This window comes from Neopelma chrysocephalum, unplaced genomic scaffold (genome assembly GCF_003984885.1).
Source record: "Neopelma chrysocephalum unplaced genomic scaffold, ASM398488v2 Primary Assembly neopelma1_81, whole genome shotgun sequence".
In the NCBI taxonomy this organism is placed as follows: domain Eukaryota; kingdom Metazoa; phylum Chordata; class Aves; order Passeriformes; family Pipridae; genus Neopelma; species Neopelma chrysocephalum.
The window spans coordinates 716422-739194 of record NW_020897743.1 but is presented as its reverse complement, the minus strand read 5'-3'; the positions used below and the strand labels follow the sequence as shown (position 1 = coordinate 739194).

The 22773-nt window shown below is 39.1% G+C and overlaps 1 protein-coding gene across 5 annotated transcripts in view; it reads right to left on the bottom strand.

Annotated features, from left to right (window-relative positions):
* The window catches only part of LOC113971118 (connector enhancer of kinase suppressor of ras 2-like), a 173391-nt gene that overhangs the window by 17380 nt on the left and 133238 nt on the right, over nucleotides 1–22773 (bottom strand). For all 5 annotated transcript variants that reach the window (XM_027690705.1, XM_027690704.1, XM_027690707.1 and 2 more), the window contains 6 exons: nucleotides 18809–18843; nucleotides 14448–14496; nucleotides 11936–11984; nucleotides 10447–10622; nucleotides 8933–9006; nucleotides 3348–3419 (listed from right to left, as the gene is read on the bottom strand). In XM_027690705.1, coding sequence (XP_027546506.1) covers nucleotides 3348–3419; nucleotides 8933–9006; nucleotides 10447–10622; nucleotides 11936–11984; nucleotides 14448–14496; nucleotides 18809–18843 — 455 coding nt within the window. The remainder of the gene's footprint in view (nucleotides 1–3347; nucleotides 3420–8932; nucleotides 9007–10446; nucleotides 10623–11935; nucleotides 11985–14447; nucleotides 14497–18808; nucleotides 18844–22773) is intronic.

The window sequence follows — 22773 nt, the reverse complement described above, 5'->3', positions numbered from 1 at the left end:
GCCAGGCAGATGTGACACTTCTCCAGGAGCTCTTGTTTTAGGGGGAAAATGTCTAATAGGGCCACATGTATGAAAGTTTTAGTTGCCAAGGCCTTTTCTGAGGTGTTGGTTTCTTTAAAACGAAGACAAAGAACACTGAAACTGTAAAAACTGTGTCAATCCTGGCTCACCATCTGATTTGGACAAGACCTCTCCAGGAGACTAAACCACTCCAAATTTAAGGGAGACAGTTGAACAAACTTTAGTAATAAACAGGATGATTTAGGGCAAGTCTGGAGTAACTCAGTTATACTCCATACATAAAAGTAGATGGGAGACACCATAACATTTGCTTATAAACAATGGAGACTTAATTCAGAATACTTCAATTTTCAAGCAGTTTCATTTGAAAAGAAATATTGAATTGTAATATTTCAGGTCTTTCCTTGAAAAATATTGGGTAACCCCTATAAAAATCAATCATTATTCTGTTTCAGTAACAGATATTTGTTATGTGTTTTGAATGAACGCAAAAGATTTATGGGAGTTATTAAAATTGCAAAGTTAACCCAGTTATTCAAATCAAATATGATCAAATTATTCAGCCTAAAATAGAAACTTTTTTAAATTTAATATTTGGAGCCCATGAGGAGGTTGTAAATGCACTGCACTGCAGACTTCAATGACATGGAAGTTTTAAATAAAGTAGATATTGTAAAACAACCGAATATGAAACTCAATGCTAATTAAAGCCATAAACAGGTTATGTGTGGGGTGGTAATAGATGAAACACTTCTGGGAAATAAGGCCTTTAACAAGCCTGGAGTAGCAAGCAAAAGATGAGCTCATCAATTCCATTATTAATTCATTTCCAAGAACACGACTGTGCTCGTGTAAGACCTGACAAAACAGCACGAGCATTAATTTTGCAGAGCCAAGTGTGTCTGCACTGGAAAGCACAGCAGGAAAAGCTCAGCCCCAGCTGAGCACCTCGATCTGTACAGACAAATCAATTCCTGCCTGTTGGGTACAACCCCCCCACCAGCAATGCTGGGTCAAAGGCAGATGACAATATTCTGGAGTGGGAAAAACTATTAAACAGCGAACCTGATGTAAGAAAGTCTAAAAAGAGCTGTTGAAACAACAGCTGGTGGTAAAGGCAGTTGAAGAAAGAGCAAAGATTCCCCACATAGTGAATAAAGAATGTTCCTCCCCACGTTAGAACTCCTTTCCTTTTCAGCATGAAGGATCTACCCCTCTGTCAGCATGGAAAATCCAGTTAAATTTTGTGGTGACAGCAGGAAAGGCAGATACCATGCAAAGCATTTGCTCTATTTCCTCACATTACATGGTCAGCAATTTGCTGGGAAGAGAGAGATTTGCGAAATTAGTATTTTAAATGCACTTCTCATCTATGAATCTTCCTTCCTCACTTTGAATTTCACACAGGGCATATGGGAGAAGGAGTTCCAGGAAGCATGGAAAAGCTGCAGGGGATGCCCAGGGATTTCACAGAGGTAGCAGAGTCATCCATCATTTGGGTGAGGAGTGAATTACAAGTGTTCTACAGGAACAGCGTTGCTGAAGGGAAAATACTGTACAAAATACTTCAAGTAGAAGTTCACCCTTTGCCTTCTCCCGTGGTAATCAGACCCAAAAAATCAGGAAAAAGGCTCTTGTAAATTCCAAAGTAAAGGATGTGAAGTGGTGGTATGATATGAAAAGACATGCTGGCACCTTCCCAGCTGTTCCTCTGCTCAAAGGCTGTACAGGGCCATAAAGGCAGCTCCTTTGGCTCCCCATGGAAAAATCAATGGATATTTTAAAAGCAGCTTATTGAACTATGTCAAGACTTGCAGGTTTTCCTTGAGTCAGAACCCTTTATGTATAATAGATAAATATGATCGATGGCACTTGAGCAAACGAGAGCTCCCACAGTAACTAAAGCCAAGGCAGAGACCACGCTGAGTTAAACAACAGAACACCCTCACTTTGGTTTGGTCTGAACAAATCTGAGCCACACAACAGAACTGAACAATGGAACATTAACAACAGGGAAAAAATATGTTTCAGCAAACTTATACCCTGAAAGTATCCCAGTGACTGAACCTCATCATCCTCCTCAGTGCACAATAAACAGGCCTGAGCTGCTTCAACCCAGCCAGTCTCCTACATCAACACACCGTGTGCTGTAAACCTTGGGATGGGAATGTTCAATTCAATAATAATTTTTAGGCATTAGTATTCCAAAGAAAAATCCAGCTGTATCCTGAGGTAGGTCTGTCTTTCCCAGCTGGCAAACAGTAAGAACAAACTAAATCTCAAAGTTATAGACAACGGTGCCAGGAAAGATTTCAGACTTCCCAATGTGGTGACATTGTCCCTCGTGTCCTTGCTTTTCACCTCAGCTGGGAATACACAAACTCCTGATGTAACAGGAGGGGGTAGGACATTTGACTGTGCCTTTTGGAATCAAAGGCACCAGCCCACCTTTTCCTAAGCTCTGCTTTCATCACTGAATCACAAGAGAAGCACAGAGTAATTTGGGTTAGAAGAGCTCTCAGGAGGTGTCTGTTCTCACACCCGCCCACGGCAGGACCAGCTTTAATGTGGGATCAGGTTGTCCAGGGCCTTGTCCAGTCAGAAGTTTGGAATGTCCTCCCAGTGCACTCAAGGACATCTAAAAGCACATTGCAGCCCCCAAAATGGAACTTTGCTGGCCTCTGCTCTGTGCTGGGACAGTGATGTAGTGAACAAAATTAGTTACTTCTGAGTTTAAATGTTGTGGTTTTTTCTTGGGGGTGGGGAGGAAGTTGATTTTTATTTCTTTTTATACAAATAAATATATATTAATTCTGGCATAAAAAATAAATGCATCTCAATTTCAATCCCATTCCTGTTACAAAAATTACTCCAAATTGTTTTTCTCTGGTTTCAGGTCATGTCATGTTACTGTGGATTGTCACCAGAGCTAACTTTAAAATGCCTTGTCCCATCACTGGGCATACTCTGCGTGAGCCTTGGTGTGCTTGCATTGTTTTTGTATAACAGAAACATTGATCCCACTAAGACTTCCAACCTTGATTAACAAAAAAATCACAAAGGTGATAAACCTTGAACCCATTAAAAAAACCCAATTTCTAATTAGTGTAGATGAGACCAACACAACTGACTTTCCTTTGCAGAAAATTTCAGCAAAGTGAGCCACAGAATGTGATGTGTTTACTAAAATTAGTGGAAGCCTGAGTGGACTAAGTCCTGAGCACACCATCAGCCAGCATGATCTCCCAGAGTATAATTCTGTGGAGATGAAATGCTGGAGCACCAGGATAAAGAACATCCCACGATCAAGAGGAGACACAACTCACCTGTTCATTTCTTCAAGGCAGTCGGTTGCAAAGTAGAAGCTCTTTATTTTGGGGTGACATGCTTTGAAGGCACTATAAAAAGAGCACAAAGAATAAAACCCACTTTTTTTCAGCTTGTCTACAAATACACAAGACTGCCCTGCTCGGTGATTCCTCAGCATGGGACAGGTTTCACAGGCATTTGTAACCTTCAGGCTGAATCTTGCTGCACAGATTCATAGCTGGATTCCTCCTGCTCTGGTTACATCTCCATTTGTGAACCTCATGCTTTGTAAAAATTCCAAAAGCCCTTGAAGGACTTAGAAGTATAAATCCTTTCAATAACCACTGATGTTTCACATCTAACAAATTCTTGAAAATCTTGTTGAGTATATTGAAGTACATCTTAGTTGTATTCCAAAGATCAGCTAGAGGAATAAGGGTCTGATCCCCCCACCTCTGCTCATATATTTGGATTTATTTGTGTCCTACAAAAAGAAATATAGAGGGCTGCCAAGTTCTGTTAAATTAGAAATCACTGGAATAATAGATAATAATCAGTCTGACAGCATGGGTGATTATAGTTCACATAAAATGCTTTTTATTAATGCTTTTATGTGATCTAATCCCTGGGCTCTCCCTCAGCTAAGAACAATAATCGTATTTTTACAAAATTTTTGTAGGGATATAATGAAAATGAGCATTGCTATCAAGGAAACCACAAACTCCCAGCTTTAAAGACTATTAATTTGATTAGGTGGCAAATGTTACAAAAAATGCCACACTATCATTCATAACATTTATGTTAAAATACTGACATTTAGGTAGTAATTGCCAGATGTAAGAACTAGATTAGGAATCATTACACGTGTAATTATGAAGAACCTGTGATGCAATGTTTCCACTATTAATAGCTTAAATGCAAATGAGTGGTTTTTTAATTACTACAATTTCTTTCAATTTTCAGAGACAAAATGAAAGCTGAGGAACCTTCCCTTGGTCACACTGATTTTCCTATATATTTTATTAATTAAAATGCATCCAGTAACAGGCTTTCTTAACAAAAGTCCTACAGCAGAGTTATATTTATGTGCAGTTTTCTTTTTCATGAGATTAGAGGTATAAAAGGGTAAGGTTATCTTTGCACAGAAGGTCACCATAAAACATCTAAATTCCATAAAGAAGACTGGAGAGGTATTTCAGTATTGTTTTGGTATCTGGACAGTGATAATTCCAACTGCAAAGCTTCACGCCCCTGGCTACTTCTATTCTGTCAATAAAAGCAGTGACTAAATGTGAAATCCCACACAGGGTAGAACCTTTCTGCTGCCCACTAGATGGCACAGGCCTGTTAATTATACCTACTTGGGATCATTATAGAAATGTAGTTTTAAGGATGCTCTGATCAAATCGATGATTTCTTTTACCCAATTGGTATAACATGATTTTCACATCAAAAATTCTTATTATTAGTGTCCTGCTTCTTGTTGCAGAACTTTTTACTCCCCTGTGCCCACCAAGTACCAGCAACTCCAAGTGATTCTGTGAAAACAGCTGCTATCTGTCTGTGGGTAAGGAAAGTGGAATAGTTTTGTGCAAGTCTTTATACCCATGTGAATTAGAGCAGGACATTACACATCATTAATTACACAGTGATTAGCAAACACTGCACCTCCTCACAGAAATTCCTCACAGAGCTAAATTTTTAATGCTCAAAATAGAAATTCATGACTGAACAAACACTCCTGCATAGTTATATTTTTGGTCTGAACTCTGTGCAACATCTACACCTTCTCCTGTTCCATTTGCCCAACATCTCCCAGTGCTGAGGTGTCAGGATTGGCTGGAATTGGGGAGGATTATGTGGTGGATCTAAAGATCCTAATCCTTTTGGCTAATCCTGAGATAATATCACATGATGGAGTGCCTGCTTGTAAATAGGTTTATTTTCCTAGGCAGGACATTTACATACATAAAGGCATTAAAATGCCAATATTGGGGTCTCAAATGAACCTTTTAAAAGTTAGAAAACGTCAGAGTCAGTGTGATAAACACAATTTAATTTGGCTCCACTGTGCTCTTGTAATGTCATCCAATCTGTGATCAGTGGATCGTTTTCTAGTGGAAGGAGTCCCTGACCATGGGCAGGGAGTTGGAATAAGGTGATTTTTAAATGATTTTTGAGGTCCCTTCCAAGCCACACCAGTCTGTGATTCTGTGATTATTTATTTGACTGTTACATTCTCACAGTAACTCCACCTCAATTAAGGGACAGGGAGGTGAAATCAGGACTATGCAACAGATAAGGCACCGCAGGCTCCTGTCTCAGTTGGTAAAGAATTTGTGAGTGGATCATAAAATGCAGAAAGAGCAAGAATTTTGTCAAGGGTAGATCAGTTAAATGCTGCAGGTCTTCCTGCAAAGGAGTTCTCACATGCCAGGTCCCAGCAGACTCAATTGGTTACTACGTGAATGTTCCTTAAGATCTTTTTGCCTGATATTATGTTGATTTCCTGAGATGGTGAGAATTCCAGCTGCAATAGTGGATTGCACTGTTACATGTTTACAGACTCAGAAAACAGCCCTTTATTGTTATGACATAGAGATTCTAATTCTGTGCAAACTCTTCATTGAAATGTTTTGCAGTTCTGTGTCAGGGCTGCGAAATATGACAATAAATCCATCTTCATCTCCCAGCCGTGTCACCAAGATTATTATTAGGGAAACATTTAGATACACCAGCATTTGGAACAGGAGAAAAGTCTCCAGGGAAACAATTCGAGATGCATAAATACGAATAGTGCAAAAGAATGATATCTGTATATTTTACATTTTGCTTGTTTTGGGGGGCCCCAAACTGGATGCAATGGTGTAGATGTGGTGTAATGAATGCCAAGGATAAGGGAATAATCACTTTTAATATAGCCTAGGAAGCTTCTTCCCTGTGGGGACCCACTAGTTGCTCAAGTGGGGTTTGCTGTCTGCAAGCCTATCAAGTTCTTTGCAGAAGCAATAAAAATTACTAAAAGTGTAGTAACACTTAAGCTAGAACTTCATCTCTATGTTACTTAAAACTTCATGTCTACTTGTACCACATCAATGACATTTGTATAGAGCAACTGCACAGTCTCGACACAAAGTGCCAATTTATCCTTGATAAATTCAAGACCTAAATTTGCATTAACCAGGCAATGAAAGTTTTCACTGTGTGGAAATTGCTGAAGGTTCAGGCAAAGCACTAGTTAATAATGATTAATTATATTACTAGTTCAATTTGTCTTTATATCTGGGGATCAGCTTCATCATGGGGCATTATAATTACCAGTGTCTTTGAAAATAACACAATGTTCATGTCATGCCACAGCATGCAGACTGAAATAACTATGATTCCTCATACAGCATGACCATTTTTAATCAGGAAGATGCAGGTGTTGCCTAAAAGCAGTGGAAAGGTTTTCAGTGTCAATGCAAAAAGCCTCCTTTCACAGGGATGAGGTCATTCTGGGTCCAAATATAGCCTGGAGAGCTGAACCAGTCTGAGATAATAATCAGTGTACCTTCATTAAATGCATTACTGAGGCAAATCATCAAACCATACAGAATAATGCAATTACTGTATATTCTTGTGAAAGCTTTCTTAAGGCTACTCCATTCCCTGTGTGCTGTGGACATCAGGAGCAGTGAAGCTATGAAACAGAACTCTCCATCCAGCACAAGAGTGGGAAAGGGAAATCCATTAATTATCCCAGTAAGACTTCAAATCCTTTTGTTCAAAGGGGTTTGAACATTTCACATCAGTGGCTCTGAAAATAACAGAAATCTGAGGGGAAATCCAAGCTGAGTCCCCAAATGTTCTCAGCTTTGTTTTGAGAGAGCTGAAGAAGTGACAGTGGGATTTTAGCTTTTCAGTGGAATCGGGCAATGGAATCAGGCTCCTGTCCTTGGTAAGACAGCACAGGACAGGGAATGCTTTCCACATGTGCTCCCAGGGGCTGTGGGTTGGAGCTGGCTGGATACAAGCAGGACCTCCACTCCCACATGCTGGATATACCAAATTTAAGTGAGCCTGACGCTGCACTTACATCCTCTGCAGTTTCAGAGGAGCAGATAAAATAATGGCAAATGTAAAGTGTGGGTTTTATGACGGGGGAAATACATAAATGATAGTCCATGAAGGAAGAAATCAAAGGGAAATTCAGCTCAGGAATAAAGGGAATATACTATGAACATCTTCATTATACTTTTACCTCTGGACCTGCCTCTTTCTGAAAGGATTCAAAGCCTGAAGGTTCTGAGCTTTCAGCTTTGCGCAAAGTTTCGGTTAATCGGAGTTTTTCCTGAGCATACACCCTCCAGAAATGGTTCTCTGAGCAGAGTTCTGAGGGATTGTGTTCTCATGCTTAGAGGAAAGCTCTGGAAGCTATTTCTAGCTATGCACAATGACCTTCTGTTTGATCTTGCTTAATTCACTGAAATCTGTTAAGTGCTTTATATTCTAACAAAAGGGTATTATTTTTCCTGTATTTTTGTTCAATATCATTATTAATATCTACTCATTGCTCTGAGGTATTTATAGTGCTCAGTTCATGTGTAATTTCTATAGTGATACCCTCAGCTGAAAGGAGGAATAGAAGTATAAATTACACTATCTTGTACTTCTCAGACACGGTAATAACATCTCCATGCAAGAGCAGAAAATGAAGAGGTTTGATTTTCTGATGAGCAGACTCTGTTGCAATTCATATCTTCAATATCTCCGTTGTACATGTGTTCATAGTCATAGGACTTGTATTCCTCAGACCAAAACTGCATTCAGTCATTGGAAAAGCACACCAAAAATCCAGGATGCTTAGTTAAATTAGGAAAGCATAAAGAAAACAAATGCGAGTAACTGAGGAGATACCAGCAAAGTGCTTGTCTGAAAGCATTGGAATTGTTCTGTTAAACATGTTAATTCCAATCCCAACACTGCTTGGAAGCAATTTCCAGTGAGTGTCTGTTATTAAATATGCCTTAATTATGGAAAAGCTTATAATGTGCTTTTTACTGGGAGCAGAATGTAAAAGTAGCAATATGCACATAAGCAATAATGCAATGCTCATTTTGCATATGGAACCTAAATATTTTAGCAGTTGAGAACAACACAATATTGGGTATGTAAAGCTTCCTCCATAAAGGAGAAAATTAAGATTATATTTACCATCCATTGCTATGACATTTTTAATGCTGTTTCCTATGGGCATTTATTGCACATTTGATTCTTATCAATGTGGCTGTTGTGAACCTGAGAAAGTTTTATCTCTTGAGTAAAGTGTTATCTGTGTTTTACTTTACTTACTTGGCTGAAGTGGTAACTGAGCTATGTGACAAACTGAGCAAAGAGTTACTCAATTCACTGTAATCCAGCTATGAAGTTTACATTACATTATATCTTCTTTAATAAAGAAAAATACTAAAGCGTAAGGGGATCTATGCTGCACCATTTACAGATGTCAAAGTTTTCTGAGTAGCTTCCTTTGGTGGACTTTGCAAATGTTTATTCCTATGTACAGTAAAGTTCCAACAGCGATCCTTTGGTTTACAAACAAAACTGGCACTTTACTCACTGTTTTCGTCTGCATTCAATTGCTCTGTCTATCCTGAACTCGGGTAAACTAATGAATCCTTCTGCTTTCTCATCCTGCCAAAAGAGGAGGGAAAAGTGATGGTGAGGAAGAGCATAAAATTAAAGAAGTGAGAAATGAGCACCAGCCACTTGGGTTTTACACACAGAACAACCACCCAATCAAACAAAGTACTGAACATATTTTCCCCATACTGTTTTTATTCTGAAATGTGTTTAATTCATCACACAATGTCAATAACTTTGTGAAGTAACTCAACTGACAGTTTCTCAAAGGAAGCCCAGCCGTTCTAACCCCCCTTTGCTGAGGATCACAGAAAACCTTCCAGCCACATACACAGCACCTAAAATTGCATTTAAGGCCTTAACAGAGAGGAATTCTCAGTTTCTTCACGATATATCTGCATTTTACAGATGTTTGGTGGATGTCTCCCATTAAAGGCACAATTATCAGCCCATCTGCCCTGCTGACAGTAACTGAGGAGGCTCCTGCAGGGACCTCACTGTGATTAAATGGAGAGGTAATAACTGGGAAGTGCATCTTGTCACTTTTTTTGCTTCTTTTGAAGTAATTCAGCAGGAAAAGCAAGGAGATGTATTAACACCTGTCAGATTTTTGAAAAGTATTAGCAAGTGCATGATGAAGTCTGGCTTGGATGTACCGACAGCCTAATTCTCAGTGGGACCCCCAGTGCCACCACCCCGTGTGTGGCACTGTCACCAGCACGTACAGCACAGAGCCCGAGGGCCTTCATCACCCACACTGCTTTGGCTGACAGAAAAACACAAAAACTAAGGGTAATCGTGCTGCTAAAATTGTTCTCCTGAAGAAAATGGGAGATATGGAGTAAAATATCCAACAATCACTGCACCTGCACACTGCGGCTCCCTGCAAACAAAGGGAAAAGCAGCACTGAACCATTTGGGGCTTCTCCCTCTGTTATTTTCCCCTACATTTCTGCAGATTGTGCCAGTGGTTTTCAGTAAAATTTCACCAAGAACAGCATTTTGCACATGAGAAACTGCAAACTCCAGACTAATTCAGCAAAAAGCGAGAGGAGCATCTACATAAAAATAACTTTTAGAGAAAGAGATCTACACATTCAGATTTTCACATCTGCTTCACACAATGCTTGACTAAGACAAATACACTTTATGCATATTACATTTTATACATCCCCTCACACAACTGAAACTGAGGAGAGCTGAGTGTGAACACTGTGTTAGTCCAAATAAATACGACCTGTGGAAAAGTATTAACCACTGACATATTCATTTCTTTGAGAGCATCAGGAACATCTGCTGTTTTATTAAGCTTGAACACGGACTTATAGACCTTAAAAAAGAATTTCAGTTGAAATATTTCCAGCTAGAGCAACCCAGACCTGGCAATTAAAGTGGCAGTTCAGGGACATAACCAACCACGCAGTAAAAACAGACTTTAGCCAAAAGAATTATAAAGCCGAAGGTTTCAGTTTTACTTTCTGCAATACTTACATTCTGGTTTGTGTACCAGTATAAGGAGGAATCCTTCAGAATAAACCAGTACTTTTTCCATTTCTGTGTGAAATAACCTTTGGCATCCTTTTTCTTCCAGAGCCAGCCCTCGCAGTCGCCGTGCCCCAGGTCTTTGCAGGAAATGCGTCTCCTGCTCACGCTGGACAGGGAACTCCCTGAGAACACAGCAAGGAAAACCCTGGTCAGTATAAACACACCACTCATTTTTAATGATGGTTCAATTCAAAACCCTCCAAGCCAAACCCTCTCATAGTTTCTGGGAGAGGAGATGGAATGAACAATTTCCAAATTCCACAACGCTCTGCAATTTTGGTTCCAGCGTGAACACGAAATAAAAAGGGCCTGGTTTGTGCAATGGTTTATTTAATCCCTTGAGGTTCATCCCTCTTAGGGTTGCACTTTTGTCTGATTAAGAGGGGCAGCATCATTCCAAACTAAAAATTTGTATGTATTTATTTATTTATATAAATTTATGTACTTATTTAGCCTCAATCAGAAACTCAGAGTATGACACAATCTGTACACAAATGCAAACATTACTTTTTCCTATGTATTTCCTCTCAGCAACAGAAGGCCTGTCAAATTCTGGGAATTTTTAAACCCCATTTTTATAGTCAATACAAAAGAAAGATTGTTCATTTCCATAATCATGCAATGCTTACATGTCTTTTATGCTGAGTTTAAGTGAACAGCAATATTTTAACTTCACAACTTTCTTTTAAAGGCACAGCACCAGGAAAAGGTTTTCCCCTTGGTGTTATTTCAGTAAATCCTAATGGAGAGGCTTAGAACTTTAGTTGTGCCCTGTAAATATTAGAAACCAGGGGGTTTAAATTATATCATTTTTCCCTAAAAAAAACTCTGTAGGAAATTTCCTTAAGATATTAGACTTTTTTTTTCTGTGAAAAATCAAGTTTATAAAGATACAGGAATTACATTTGTCCTACAGCTGTGAAACAGGGAAGAAATTTAGAGAACATCAAAACACTGTCCTTTGTTCTGCAACGTTCCACAGCCAAGTTCTCAATGATTTTCTCATTTAGAGTAACATCCTGAGCTTTGTCCTGGGCAGGTTTAGATGTACCGAAAGCATGTAGTACAATAAAAGGAACATTTTAAGGAGATTAAACCAACAAACTGAATTAAAGCCACGTATTTTCATATGAATTTATTAGGTTCTAATTATTTTTCTGTTTACTGTTTGATGTCTCAAATACGCCATGAATAAAGAAGAAGGAAATAGCAAAATATACAAGTACTACCTGTCTTCTTCCTCAGTCAGAGGAAATTGTACCACTCAGCCAAGCAATATTATACATTATAACACATTTATTTTGGTATTTTAATTCAGTATTTTACTTTGGTGTTTGCCATCACATTTAGAAATACTTAAGTTGAACTTTGGCACTTGACCAAGCCCAGTTGTTATGAGAGAAGGAGCCCCAAAATGTTGACTGCAATCAGTTACCTTTTGACCATTTCCTGCTCTTTACCCTGAGGGAAGCGTAATGGAATGACTGTAAGGAAAAAAGAAATAATTATGAAACACCAGTGCAAGTAATAGTAAAATTATTTATTACTATTGCAATCAAATAATTAAGGATTATTTGCATGAACAGCTATGAAGTAGTTTGAAAACTAGGGATGTAAACTCACATGAATGATGCATAAATGACTGATACTTGAAGTTTATTGTAAATAGTCATACAAATATTCATTCAAAAAGAAATATCCACCCCAAACATTATATAGTTAATGTGGAAAGTCATGTGCTCAATGACATGCTGAAGTCAGGTTTTTTAATTGTTTCCAGCCACAGAAACAATGAAGTTTGTCGGGTTGGTAGGTTGACAGAATAACTCTGAGGAGAAAAAAAATAATTCTTTCTTTCTTTTGTGGTTGAATTAGAAAATTGTTACAGATTCTGAAGAAAACCCTAAAGGCATTTCATTATTTAGACCTTCTAAAAACAGGGTTAGCACTCAAAAACTGGTAAGAATTTACCTCAAAGATGTAAATGTTTAAGCACTCTAGAAAATAAACAGCTGAAAACAAGGCTCCAGCTACTGGAGAGACCAAGTTTTATTTTAAATAAAAGTAGAGGAGGGAGGTTTGGTTTTGGACATTTACAGACCTATTTGTTATTTAGCCCATTCACAGCTTTGAACATTTTCTAGCAACCTGCAGAAATCAGCAGTTCCTGAGCACTAGAGGAGACAAAGGTTAATATTGCTCCTGTGCTGGAGGAAATGGACTAAAATACAGCCACAAAACCAAAAGGCAAAAATCTGTGAGAAAGTATTAAATGTGCACAACAGCATCAGGGGTTTACTGATGTACTTCAAATCACAGCAGTAGCATTGGTCAGTCTTTTGTGTCAGCTGCAGGTCTGTGGTGACTGGGACTGAAACAATCTGTCCAACGTTCCTGCCTCCACAAAAATGCGTGAGGGCAAAGCAGATACCTTCCTGAAAAGGACACCACCAAATTTTGCCACAGTTTAGATTAAAGAAATATAGTGATGGAGTAAAACCCTATAATTTAACGACAGTTTTCATAGGTGATTAAATTTAAAGAACTGCCAGCCAAATGGCACATCTGGAGGAGATACACGTTAGGATACTCACCAGAAACTGGTGTGCCATCATTTAATAAAAAAGTTTGAAAAATAATGAAAACACAAGCACAACAAACCAAGGAGAGCAGAAAATATTAGTTCTAAAGAGCTAAGTTAATTAGTGTTACTCTGTTTTGTTTCTGCTCACATACAACACATTCAAAGCAAGAAAACCAGAGAAAGTGAAAGGTTTGCAGTACCTCGGGAATCAGTAGTTAATTAGCACTGCTAATGTACAAAATTCAAGCTCCATATTCTGAGAGATAAAGGAACCACTATAATATAATTAACTTGGTGGCAAACACTGTAAGAAAACAGTCAGAACTCACAACTCTGAGTGACTCAGAGTTGCCATGGGAGACAGGCAGATGAGGGGAGAGCTCACCGTGCTGACAGCATTTCAATCCTTATCTCAAAACCACACCAGAGAGCAAATGTCACAGAATGCACACCCTGCCACCCCAGCCCAGAGCAGCACGGGGGGGAAGGGAAAAAACCAAAGTGGCAGAGTTAAATCTGTGCCCCATGAAGGTGAATTAATGAGATCTCAGTGTAATCAGAGGTAGGAGAAGTGCTGTCACCTAAACACCAAACAAAAAGCAAAACTGGCTCCTTGTACCTCCACTAGTTTGGGCCTTAGGAGTTTTTAAGAAAAACTATTAATCAGAGAGTTATCACAACCACAGAATGGTTTGGGTTGGAAGAGACCTGAAAACACATCCAGTTCCACCCCCTGCCATGGACAGGGACACTTTCCACTAGACCAGGTTGCTTTAAGCCCTGTCCAACCTAATCACTGTAAAAAGTGCCAAATCAAAGTGAAGAACTGACATCCTACAAATGAAAGTTCTGTCTTTTGTCCTTTGTATGAAGTATTTGCCAAATACTAAAAAAATAAAACAATGTCTGGCTATTTTCCATCAAACAATGGGGTACCTCAAAATTGGCACAGCAAAAATACTTGAAAAACTTAATCCCATCCCTCCCTATCATTGTATTTACACTGCGTAAATATTTTTAAAAATTATTTTAAAAACTTTCTTTATCTTCAGGGCAACCCTTTCTCCAGAGGTGTCTTCTAACCTAGACATTGTGTGTGATTCTTCACCCTAAACTAGCACGTACTTCAGAACTTACACTAAGGTTCCTAAACTTAATTAGTACTGCAGACACTCTGACCTGCTGTGGTTGCAGCATCCAATTTTCTGAACATGGAAATTATGTCTAGATTTTTGTTTTCAGCTGTTTCATAACAGACAAATGTCAAGGTTTGGGATATCTTAAATATCTTTTAAAAATATGACAACGAAGTAAACAATTGAGGATTTTTTCTTTCATTTAAAGTACATTTATAAATCATTACCTTCCTCATGGATGTGTTTCCTGGATGGTCAATGGCAGAACTTGCATATCTAGGACAGAGAGAAGAAAGATGTCAAATAACCACAGGAGAAAATAATAATCTGAATATGTAGTGCATATACACACACACTATGCATTCCCAAATCTACCCACGACATCCTGCAGCAGAGAGTTTGTAACATTTTGCTACAGGATGCTGCAAACAAAAAATTTTATACTTCAAAATGCAAAAATACTCTTTCTTGTATATCTGCAGCTTTCTCCTGGAGTTCTCTGGAAATGGAGAACAAAGCAGGGCAACATCACCAGAGGCCTTTCCTTGTACAGTGCAAATAGTGTTGGCCACTGGTGGAAATAGGACACTGAATCAGGGTCAAATCTGTCTGATCTGGAACACAAATTTTCAAACACATTTTCCACTCATGCTTTCAAAAGCAAGGAGAAGGAGAAGCCTTAAAGTTGTGCCTGTGCTTCCCTTGAAGGCCTGGCTGGTGAGCAGAGCAGGGAGCTCTGCACACCCCAGGGCTCCGTGGGGATGTCACGGTTACGTTACGCACTCGTGTAAGATGTCAAGGTTTCCTGTCATCAACTAAAAAAGGTCTCCTAAAGTAAAATAAGGATGAAAGAACACAGAGAACCCTGGTCAGCACAGAGTTTTGTAAAAAAGCTGCAGCAGTGACTCCACTACTCTTTTCTCCCCAACAGGGCAAAGGCTCCTGGTAAGCAGGAAAACAAAGCGGTTGCTGCTCCAGGAACATTTAGTTCAACTTGCCTTCCTAAACCTCAGAACACTCCCACATTTAGTGATTCCACCTCCAGTTGCAGACTGTGATATCCTAAATCACAACACCTGCTCAGAAGTGGAGTCACAACTCCCCTGTATCATTTACCAGAAGAGCTTCTTGAGAAATCTTAGTGTACAGGAAACCACCTGCACGTTGTGGTTTGGGTTCTGCAGTGTCTCCTGCAGAAAGCAGTGGCATCTCAGAGTAAGAGAAGTGTCTGAACATCATAGTTGGAGACCAGGAAGAGGTTTGAGGTAAAGCATGTTATATTTACAGAAAATTACCCATTAGATAATTTAAAAATTGGTCTTAGTGTAAGAATTAGAAACATATTTGATTAATGGCTTAAAGCACCACATTGAGTACTAAAAGAAGGTTATGCTGAAAGGGGAAACATAACAACAGAGGAGGAATAATAGTCAAGTTGCTCAGTTGAGGTAGTAACCAGTTTTATTTTGTATTTTTGCTAAGAACTATGGGCTAAAATGAGGCCCCAAAGATGGGGAAGACTGAATTTCCCAAAGGGACTTGCAAATATATGAGAGGAGCTAAACTACCTCCCTTGTAGAAATGCATTTCAATTTAGTGATACAAAGTGATGTGCCAAGTCCTGATTCAGGTAAGTAAGAAGAGTGTTTGCTGTCAAACTGTTCAAATTTGGTAGTAGGGAAGACTCAAGTAGGACAGACCTGACTGTTTGATGCAGCCCTGAAACTTCTCCAGCCACCAGATGGGTTTAGAGCAGAGCTCAGATTTCTGTGCCCGCTGTGCCACTCGGGGGCAGGGTGTGGGTGTGACTGGACAGTGTCCTACACCAATGGGGGGGTGGAGGTCCAGCCCTGTGCAAAGTGCTGGCCCAGCTCTGTGATGTGGATGTGCCAGAAGGGTTTGGTGAAAGCAGAGGTGTCAGGCAGAGATCCCTCACTTTTATTCTGCTCGAGGCTGTCCCAAAGCTGCTGGGCTTGCCCTACATTCCGCTCAGCCGAGGGGTTTAAGGAGCTCCCTATTCCCAGTGACACTCTGCAGTCTCGTGTTCCTCACACAGCTCCTGGTGCTTTCAGCACGTGTTCCCTGCAGCCTGTGGGATGTTCTGCTGCGTGCGAGAAATGACTTCTGTTGTTTGGCTTTTGGTTTTGTTTTTGGCTTTTTTTAAAGCAAAGGATACAATAGTGTCACAGAAACTCAATAGGTCCCTAAAATCCCAGAATCCCAGACTGGTTTGGGTTGGAAGGGACCTTAAAGCCCATCCAGTCCCACTCCTTGCCATGGGCAGGGACACCTTCCACTAGCCCAGGTTGCTCCAAGCCCCATCCAACCTGGCCTTGGACACTTCCAGGGATGGGACACTCACAGGTTCTCTGGGCAACCTATGCCAGGGCCTCACTATCCTCACAGGGAAGAACTCCCTCCTAATACCCAACCTAGATTTCCCCTCTTTCATTTATTGGAGATAATGTTATTTCATCCAAATATATCATTCTGTCCACATGGTTTGTCTCCCATTCCCCAAAGCCCAAGTCTATGGGATAAATATCTGAAAAATTGGTTTTATTTTGGTTTAAGCTGTTCAAATCACTTAAAAAGATTATTAGGGGGAAGAAGATATAATTCTGCCTCTTAAATTATTTTTCAGCATATTGAAATGATATAATATGGTTGTGTTTTGGGCCTGATATCCGTGTGGGAGAAGGATTAGGAAAGGGGGAGTCATTCTATAAAAGAACATAAAAGAATAGCCTTTTGCTATGAAAGTTTGCCAAAATTTCATCAAGTCATATGTCCCTGGAAACTGTCTGTTGGCAGATGTCCTGTGGAGACGTGTGTCCTGTCCACCAGGGATGTTCCATCTGGATTGTGATGTCCCTGCCAAACTGAGCATGTGCAACCCTCAGAATAATTAGACACCCTTTGCTCTGTGAAGAACAAAATTCCTTTGCAGCTCTTCCTTGTGGCTGCACAAAACTGTGGCTTGGAGAAGGAAATAAAAAAAGGGATGAGATGTGGGACTGTGGTTTTGTGAAGGGTCTGTGGTTTCTTTCTGATACAGAAAGTCAGGGTGAAGGACCCAAGGAGGGCACAGCCAGAGGAAAAGGGAGAAAAGGGAGTGACTAAACACAAGGAGAAGCAAGAGTGAGGGAAGAACAGGACAACAGCACCTGGGAAAGAGCTGAGAGACTAAGTAAAAACAGTAAATAATGTGGATTTACAGACAGCAGTAGGTTTTGAAAACTCAGGTATAAGAGATAAGAACAAAAGGTGAAATCCAATTGTTACTTAAAAAGAGACAGAGAGTGACACTTTTCCCCAGGTAACCCTGCCCTGCACAGGATGGGGAATGCTCTGGGTCGGAAATGGAACAAAATACTGAGCAGGCCTATATTTAACTGACTGCAAAAATACCCTCCCATTTAGCTGAAGTAATGATTGTGACATAGCAGAATATGCCCTGGTGATAATGGATAGACAAGACTGGCTTTTATAAGGTGCCCCTCACTTTCCTCTCTGATAATTTCCTCTGCTTGATTAATTAAATGCCATTTTAACCATGAGCAGCATCTACACCTGAGAAACACCAGCACATTCTTACCACTAGAACTGCCTGTCAGCTGAACTGCTGTGTTTACTACTCATATAAAGAGGCAAAAATGCTTCCAGTCCTGAAGAATCAGGCATGAAGTGGAGTGTGTTTGGTGATCAACACCTGATCCTGTTGAAGCTCCGATTTCAGCTGTAATGCAGAGGTGTTTGTAGCACTGAAGGAAATCAGCAACCACTGTAAATCCTTTAGACTGGCCAAAGCACTCAAAATGTGATTAATTATTTTATATCCAGTGCATGGTTCAGCTTCTTAAATAGGTTTAGTCCGTATACAGGGTGAAAAAGTGTAAAAAAGAACCAGTATCTGTATGAACAGATTCCAATTAAGCTTAATTAGGATGTATGATGATACCAAAGTATCTTTTATTTCAAACCTATTCTTTTAATGTGACTTATTGGATGCAACATGAACATGAACAGACATCATCAGACAAACTGTAAAGGAACAAAAGAAAAAATTGCTATTTTCTTCATTATAATTAATTGATTCACTTCAGATATAAAGGCCAAACTAAAGAACCCATTCTTAGTATTTATCAAATATGAGTCACGAACATAACCTGTAGTTTTTTACTGATTGAATTATCATGTAGGTGTCCACTGAAACATTCTACCTGTTGGTTTTAAAAATCTTGTTAGACACACATTGTGGTTTTCATCCTCAGAGTGAGTCTGAAATAGTGCATTTCAAAAGTAAAAATAAAAGATGGGGCAAAATATATACCACTTTGTAGAAGTATAATTTCCCCCTCCTAGTAATATTTTATAAACTTATATTTGCACCTTTGTAATCTATATTTATATCAGATGTTGGCAAATGAAAGTTCTGACAATTACTAAATTATATTAATGCTGATATCTCTAGCCCCCAAAAATTTATTGCTCAAATGCTGCAGCAAAGTTTCTAAAAGTAAACCAGTAAGTACAATTCATAAATATATTGTGTATATGTCTACATAGAGAATAAGAGAAGTATTACCTTTCAGTATCTCCAGTGACTGTGTCCCCTGCTCTCTGTAGAAGAAAAATAAATAGTATTAAGCATGACTATAAACCAGACTTCCTTGGTGCTCTGAGCACATCAGTGTCTGCAGGGAAACAAGTCACAGAGGTAAACCACAGTCATTCTGTAACTCTAAGGCAAAGGAAGTGGAACATTTAGTTCGATTTCTAGCTAAATGTTATTTTAAAATGAAGATCATATTTAAACCAACTTGCATCTGCACTTGTAAATTAGTTTAACCACTGTACAATTGTGAGTAAAGCTCTTCAAAAGAAGAAATTTGTTAGAATGTCAGTGTTTGCAAAAATGTTAGCATTTGAAAGGGAGTTGAAGAGTAAAGGGCAAGTGCTACAGTATAGAATACAGAATATCAGAAGGACAAACTGTCATCAAAAGTTTCTTTTATGACATTCTTACACAGCTTTACAAAACTTGATTTACTACACTGATGACTTCTCTGAGGTTCGGAAGTGAACATGTCTTTTAGTGCTAAGTAGTAACTGATTCGGGATTAAAAATAAAATCTTCAGGCTGTTTATGTTACTTTAAATCAAACTTTATGTGGGAGAAGTTTTCCCACAGCTAAAAATTTAAATTTACAAAACCTGAAATTATATTAAAAAAGACCATTTTTAAAAATTAATGTGTATTTTTTTACAAATGCAGAAATGTGCACTTTCAAAATCTTTGACAATACACTTTTCTGAGTAACCAAACAGCAAACAGATCATTTTTGTAAGTATGATGTTCGTGTTTTAATGTCACTACTTAGGCCTACAGGAGGTATTTAATCACTCCTGGCTTCAGGGCACAGCTACAAAACCAAAATGTAAGAGGCAGGAAGTTTGCTGGGGCTGTTTGACCACAGGGCCCTGCACAGGGATATTTTTTCATATTTTCTAAGAAACCCTTAAATGTGCAGGGGACAAGGATGCTTTTTGCCACCTCCTTCTTCGCAAGCCCCACTGGGGGACCCACCTACAGAACCAGTTACCAGCTTTTACTGGGCTGTTTCTGCTGCAGGAAGAGTGGAACTGCCTCCTGGAGCAGGCAAAAAACCCTGAGGTGGTCAAGTAATCCCAGAAATAACCAATAAGTTTGGAGGGGATTGATGATCCCACAGTGATATTAAAATGCCTCAGGAATCGAGTTCATTCCCTGCTTGCACCCAGTAACACTAAGGGCAGAAAGACATTTCCATGTAGATCCACACAACTACTTTCCTTCTTTAAGCATTCCTGATATTCAAAGCTTTCCTCAGATCCAAAGGAGAACCGGGAACGTGGAGAACGTGCTTTTACCTTCCACAATAATCAGGATGCTACAAATTTTACCACTAACTTCATTTCCTCCTGTTGCCACATTAAATACCAGCCTTTTACTTGTTCTGCTGGTTGCCTCAGCTAAAATATTGCAGCCAATGTGAGTATCAAAGATGGTACCATGTAAATAAGAGACCTTATCTGATGAAAAATAATGGAATAGTACCCTTACAGTTAAAAGCAGGGAGTTCTCTGACACAGCTTGTTGAAATCAGGCAGAGTAGAAACTCCCCATTGAGTGATTGGGTACACAAAACTCTAACAGGCTTTCCCAAGTGCCATAAATACCTCAGTTCTCCTTAGAGGACACTGAAATCCAGCCTAGAGAACTTATAAAAATGAAATACCATCTAGAAATATTCCCATTTTCTCGAAGCAGACAGTAAGAGGCAACAGCACACACCTAAAGCAAAATATCTGCTTGAAAAGCTGTTATTTTGGTGCTGCCAATGCTCTGCTAAATATCAGTGAACAGTCTGATCATCCCTGGAATTACTGTGGACAGCCCAGGAGAAGATTGTGTGGCCAACCAAGCAAAAGCACTTTGACAGCAGCACTCCCCATCCTACTGTTATAAAAATAGAACTTATTCATACCAGAAGGCTCAAAGCTTCTCTTATCCCTCTGAATTCTAGAGTTTCTAATTTTAGCAACTAAAAGTGGGATTACTGATTCAGACAGGGTTACCCATGACATTGCTTCGTTTTATTTTTCAAAACTGCTCCCAAAGTAAAAGCAAATGTTTCCAAACCAGGGTTTATTCACCCTCTCTCCCAAATGGGACTCATCCCACACTCCCTTCTCCTATAAAGCTCAAACACCCCCCTCACACTGTGCTGCCCGTTGTTGTTTCATTACCTGTGTTACACATTTTCACTGCTACTACAGAACTGACTTATTTCCTTCCAAATAAATGCACAAAGAACACCCACATCACAGGTGATCACCTTGGATCGTGGTTCCCAGATTCCTTTTGATCAGATAAATTCCATCAGCTGTAAACTTTCATGAGGGTGATGTGAACCTGCATATTTTAGGCTGAAAAAAAGCCATGCTAGAGTGAAATGTGCTCCTGTTAATAAAGCACATCTTTCTAGAGGTCAGTCTTTCAACACCACTAATTTTCTGCATTACCAAGCACTAATTTTCAAAGATATTGAATAATATAATGTAATTAACTAAAGCATGGTTTGTAGTAGGGAAGTATAAAATGGTTCTATAACATGGGAAAAAGAAAAATATGAGTTAAGCATTGAACTACTCATAGATTATGTAAATTTTAACTGTTTATTAGTTCACTGCAATTTAGAAAAGAGCAAAAAAGAGCATCTACATAAACACAGAGAGGGAGAAAATAGTTGATATGAGTACTTGAAAGGTAGAAAACCTATTTATGACCTTTTAAGTTTTTATCAATACTTAATTTATTAAGAGAAAAATCTCTGTTCCTGACCAGCGCATTAATGACATACAGATTACTATCAGTATTTAAGTATGGATACTGAGGTTTACTACAGACCTTTATCACATATTTATGACCTTTTATCTGACTGATTTTTTCCCCCAAAGAGGCTGCCATGGGAGTACAATCTAGATACTACCAACCTTTAAAAAGGATTTCTGATGGTATTTATGGAAACACCCCCACACTGACATTTCTATAAATGTCTACATACAGATATAATTAATTTCCTTGTGTAATTGTAATTACATGCAGACACAACACTGACAATGACTTCCACGTGGAAGACTCCTACCTGCAATTTCAGACACCTCATATATAATTTTTGAGCAGTTTGTGATACTTGAGAACAAATTGCCTTATTGCCTGTTCCCGAACTAAAACTTCATCTTTCTAAAAGGCCACTTTCCTGACTCGCAGACATGTGGGAGGCTCAGGAGGCACAAGTCTTGTCGTGCTGTCAGAGACTATAAAGCACAAATTTTGTGAAATTCAGGTCACTGGCACCTCTCAGCCTTCTTTAGTCAGCTCCACATTTAGGGAGCTCTAGGGATTCCCAGGGATCTGCTTCTGCCTTGCACGAGCAGAAATGAAAGGACAAAAAGCCTGTATGGTCTCATAGACAGATCTGAGGGTCCTCTCCCAGAGGAAATCCTGAAACTTCTATAAATAACTTACAACAAAAAAACTGCTTCCCTTGAATCAGAATTTCTTCTTCTTCTAAGAAATAGAGAAATCACACAAACCACAGAAAACAGAAGACCCCTGATTTGCAGAGATAGTGTGAAAAAGTCATTATTTACTAGAGGAAGACACTAGAATAGTTGTTAATGAGATTAGAATAGTTTGATAATGGGTGTTACTAATCTCAGTTGTCAAATGCAATCTAATCATTCCATCTGGATATGTCATTTATTCAGATGCATAAAAGATTCTTTATTCTAAACACTGTTCTTCCATTCTCCTGTACTCAGATACTGGCTTATTATTAATAAAAGTAAAAAAGCAAAAATGTTTCATCTTCTGCTTCCTTAACTCACACATTCAATACCCTGAACATTTCTTTACATGATGTTTGTTCAGAAGTGGCTTTGTTGTCAGGAGCTTTACTTATCTCTCCACCTCAGTGAGCTGATGCTTCAGCCACTGAATATACT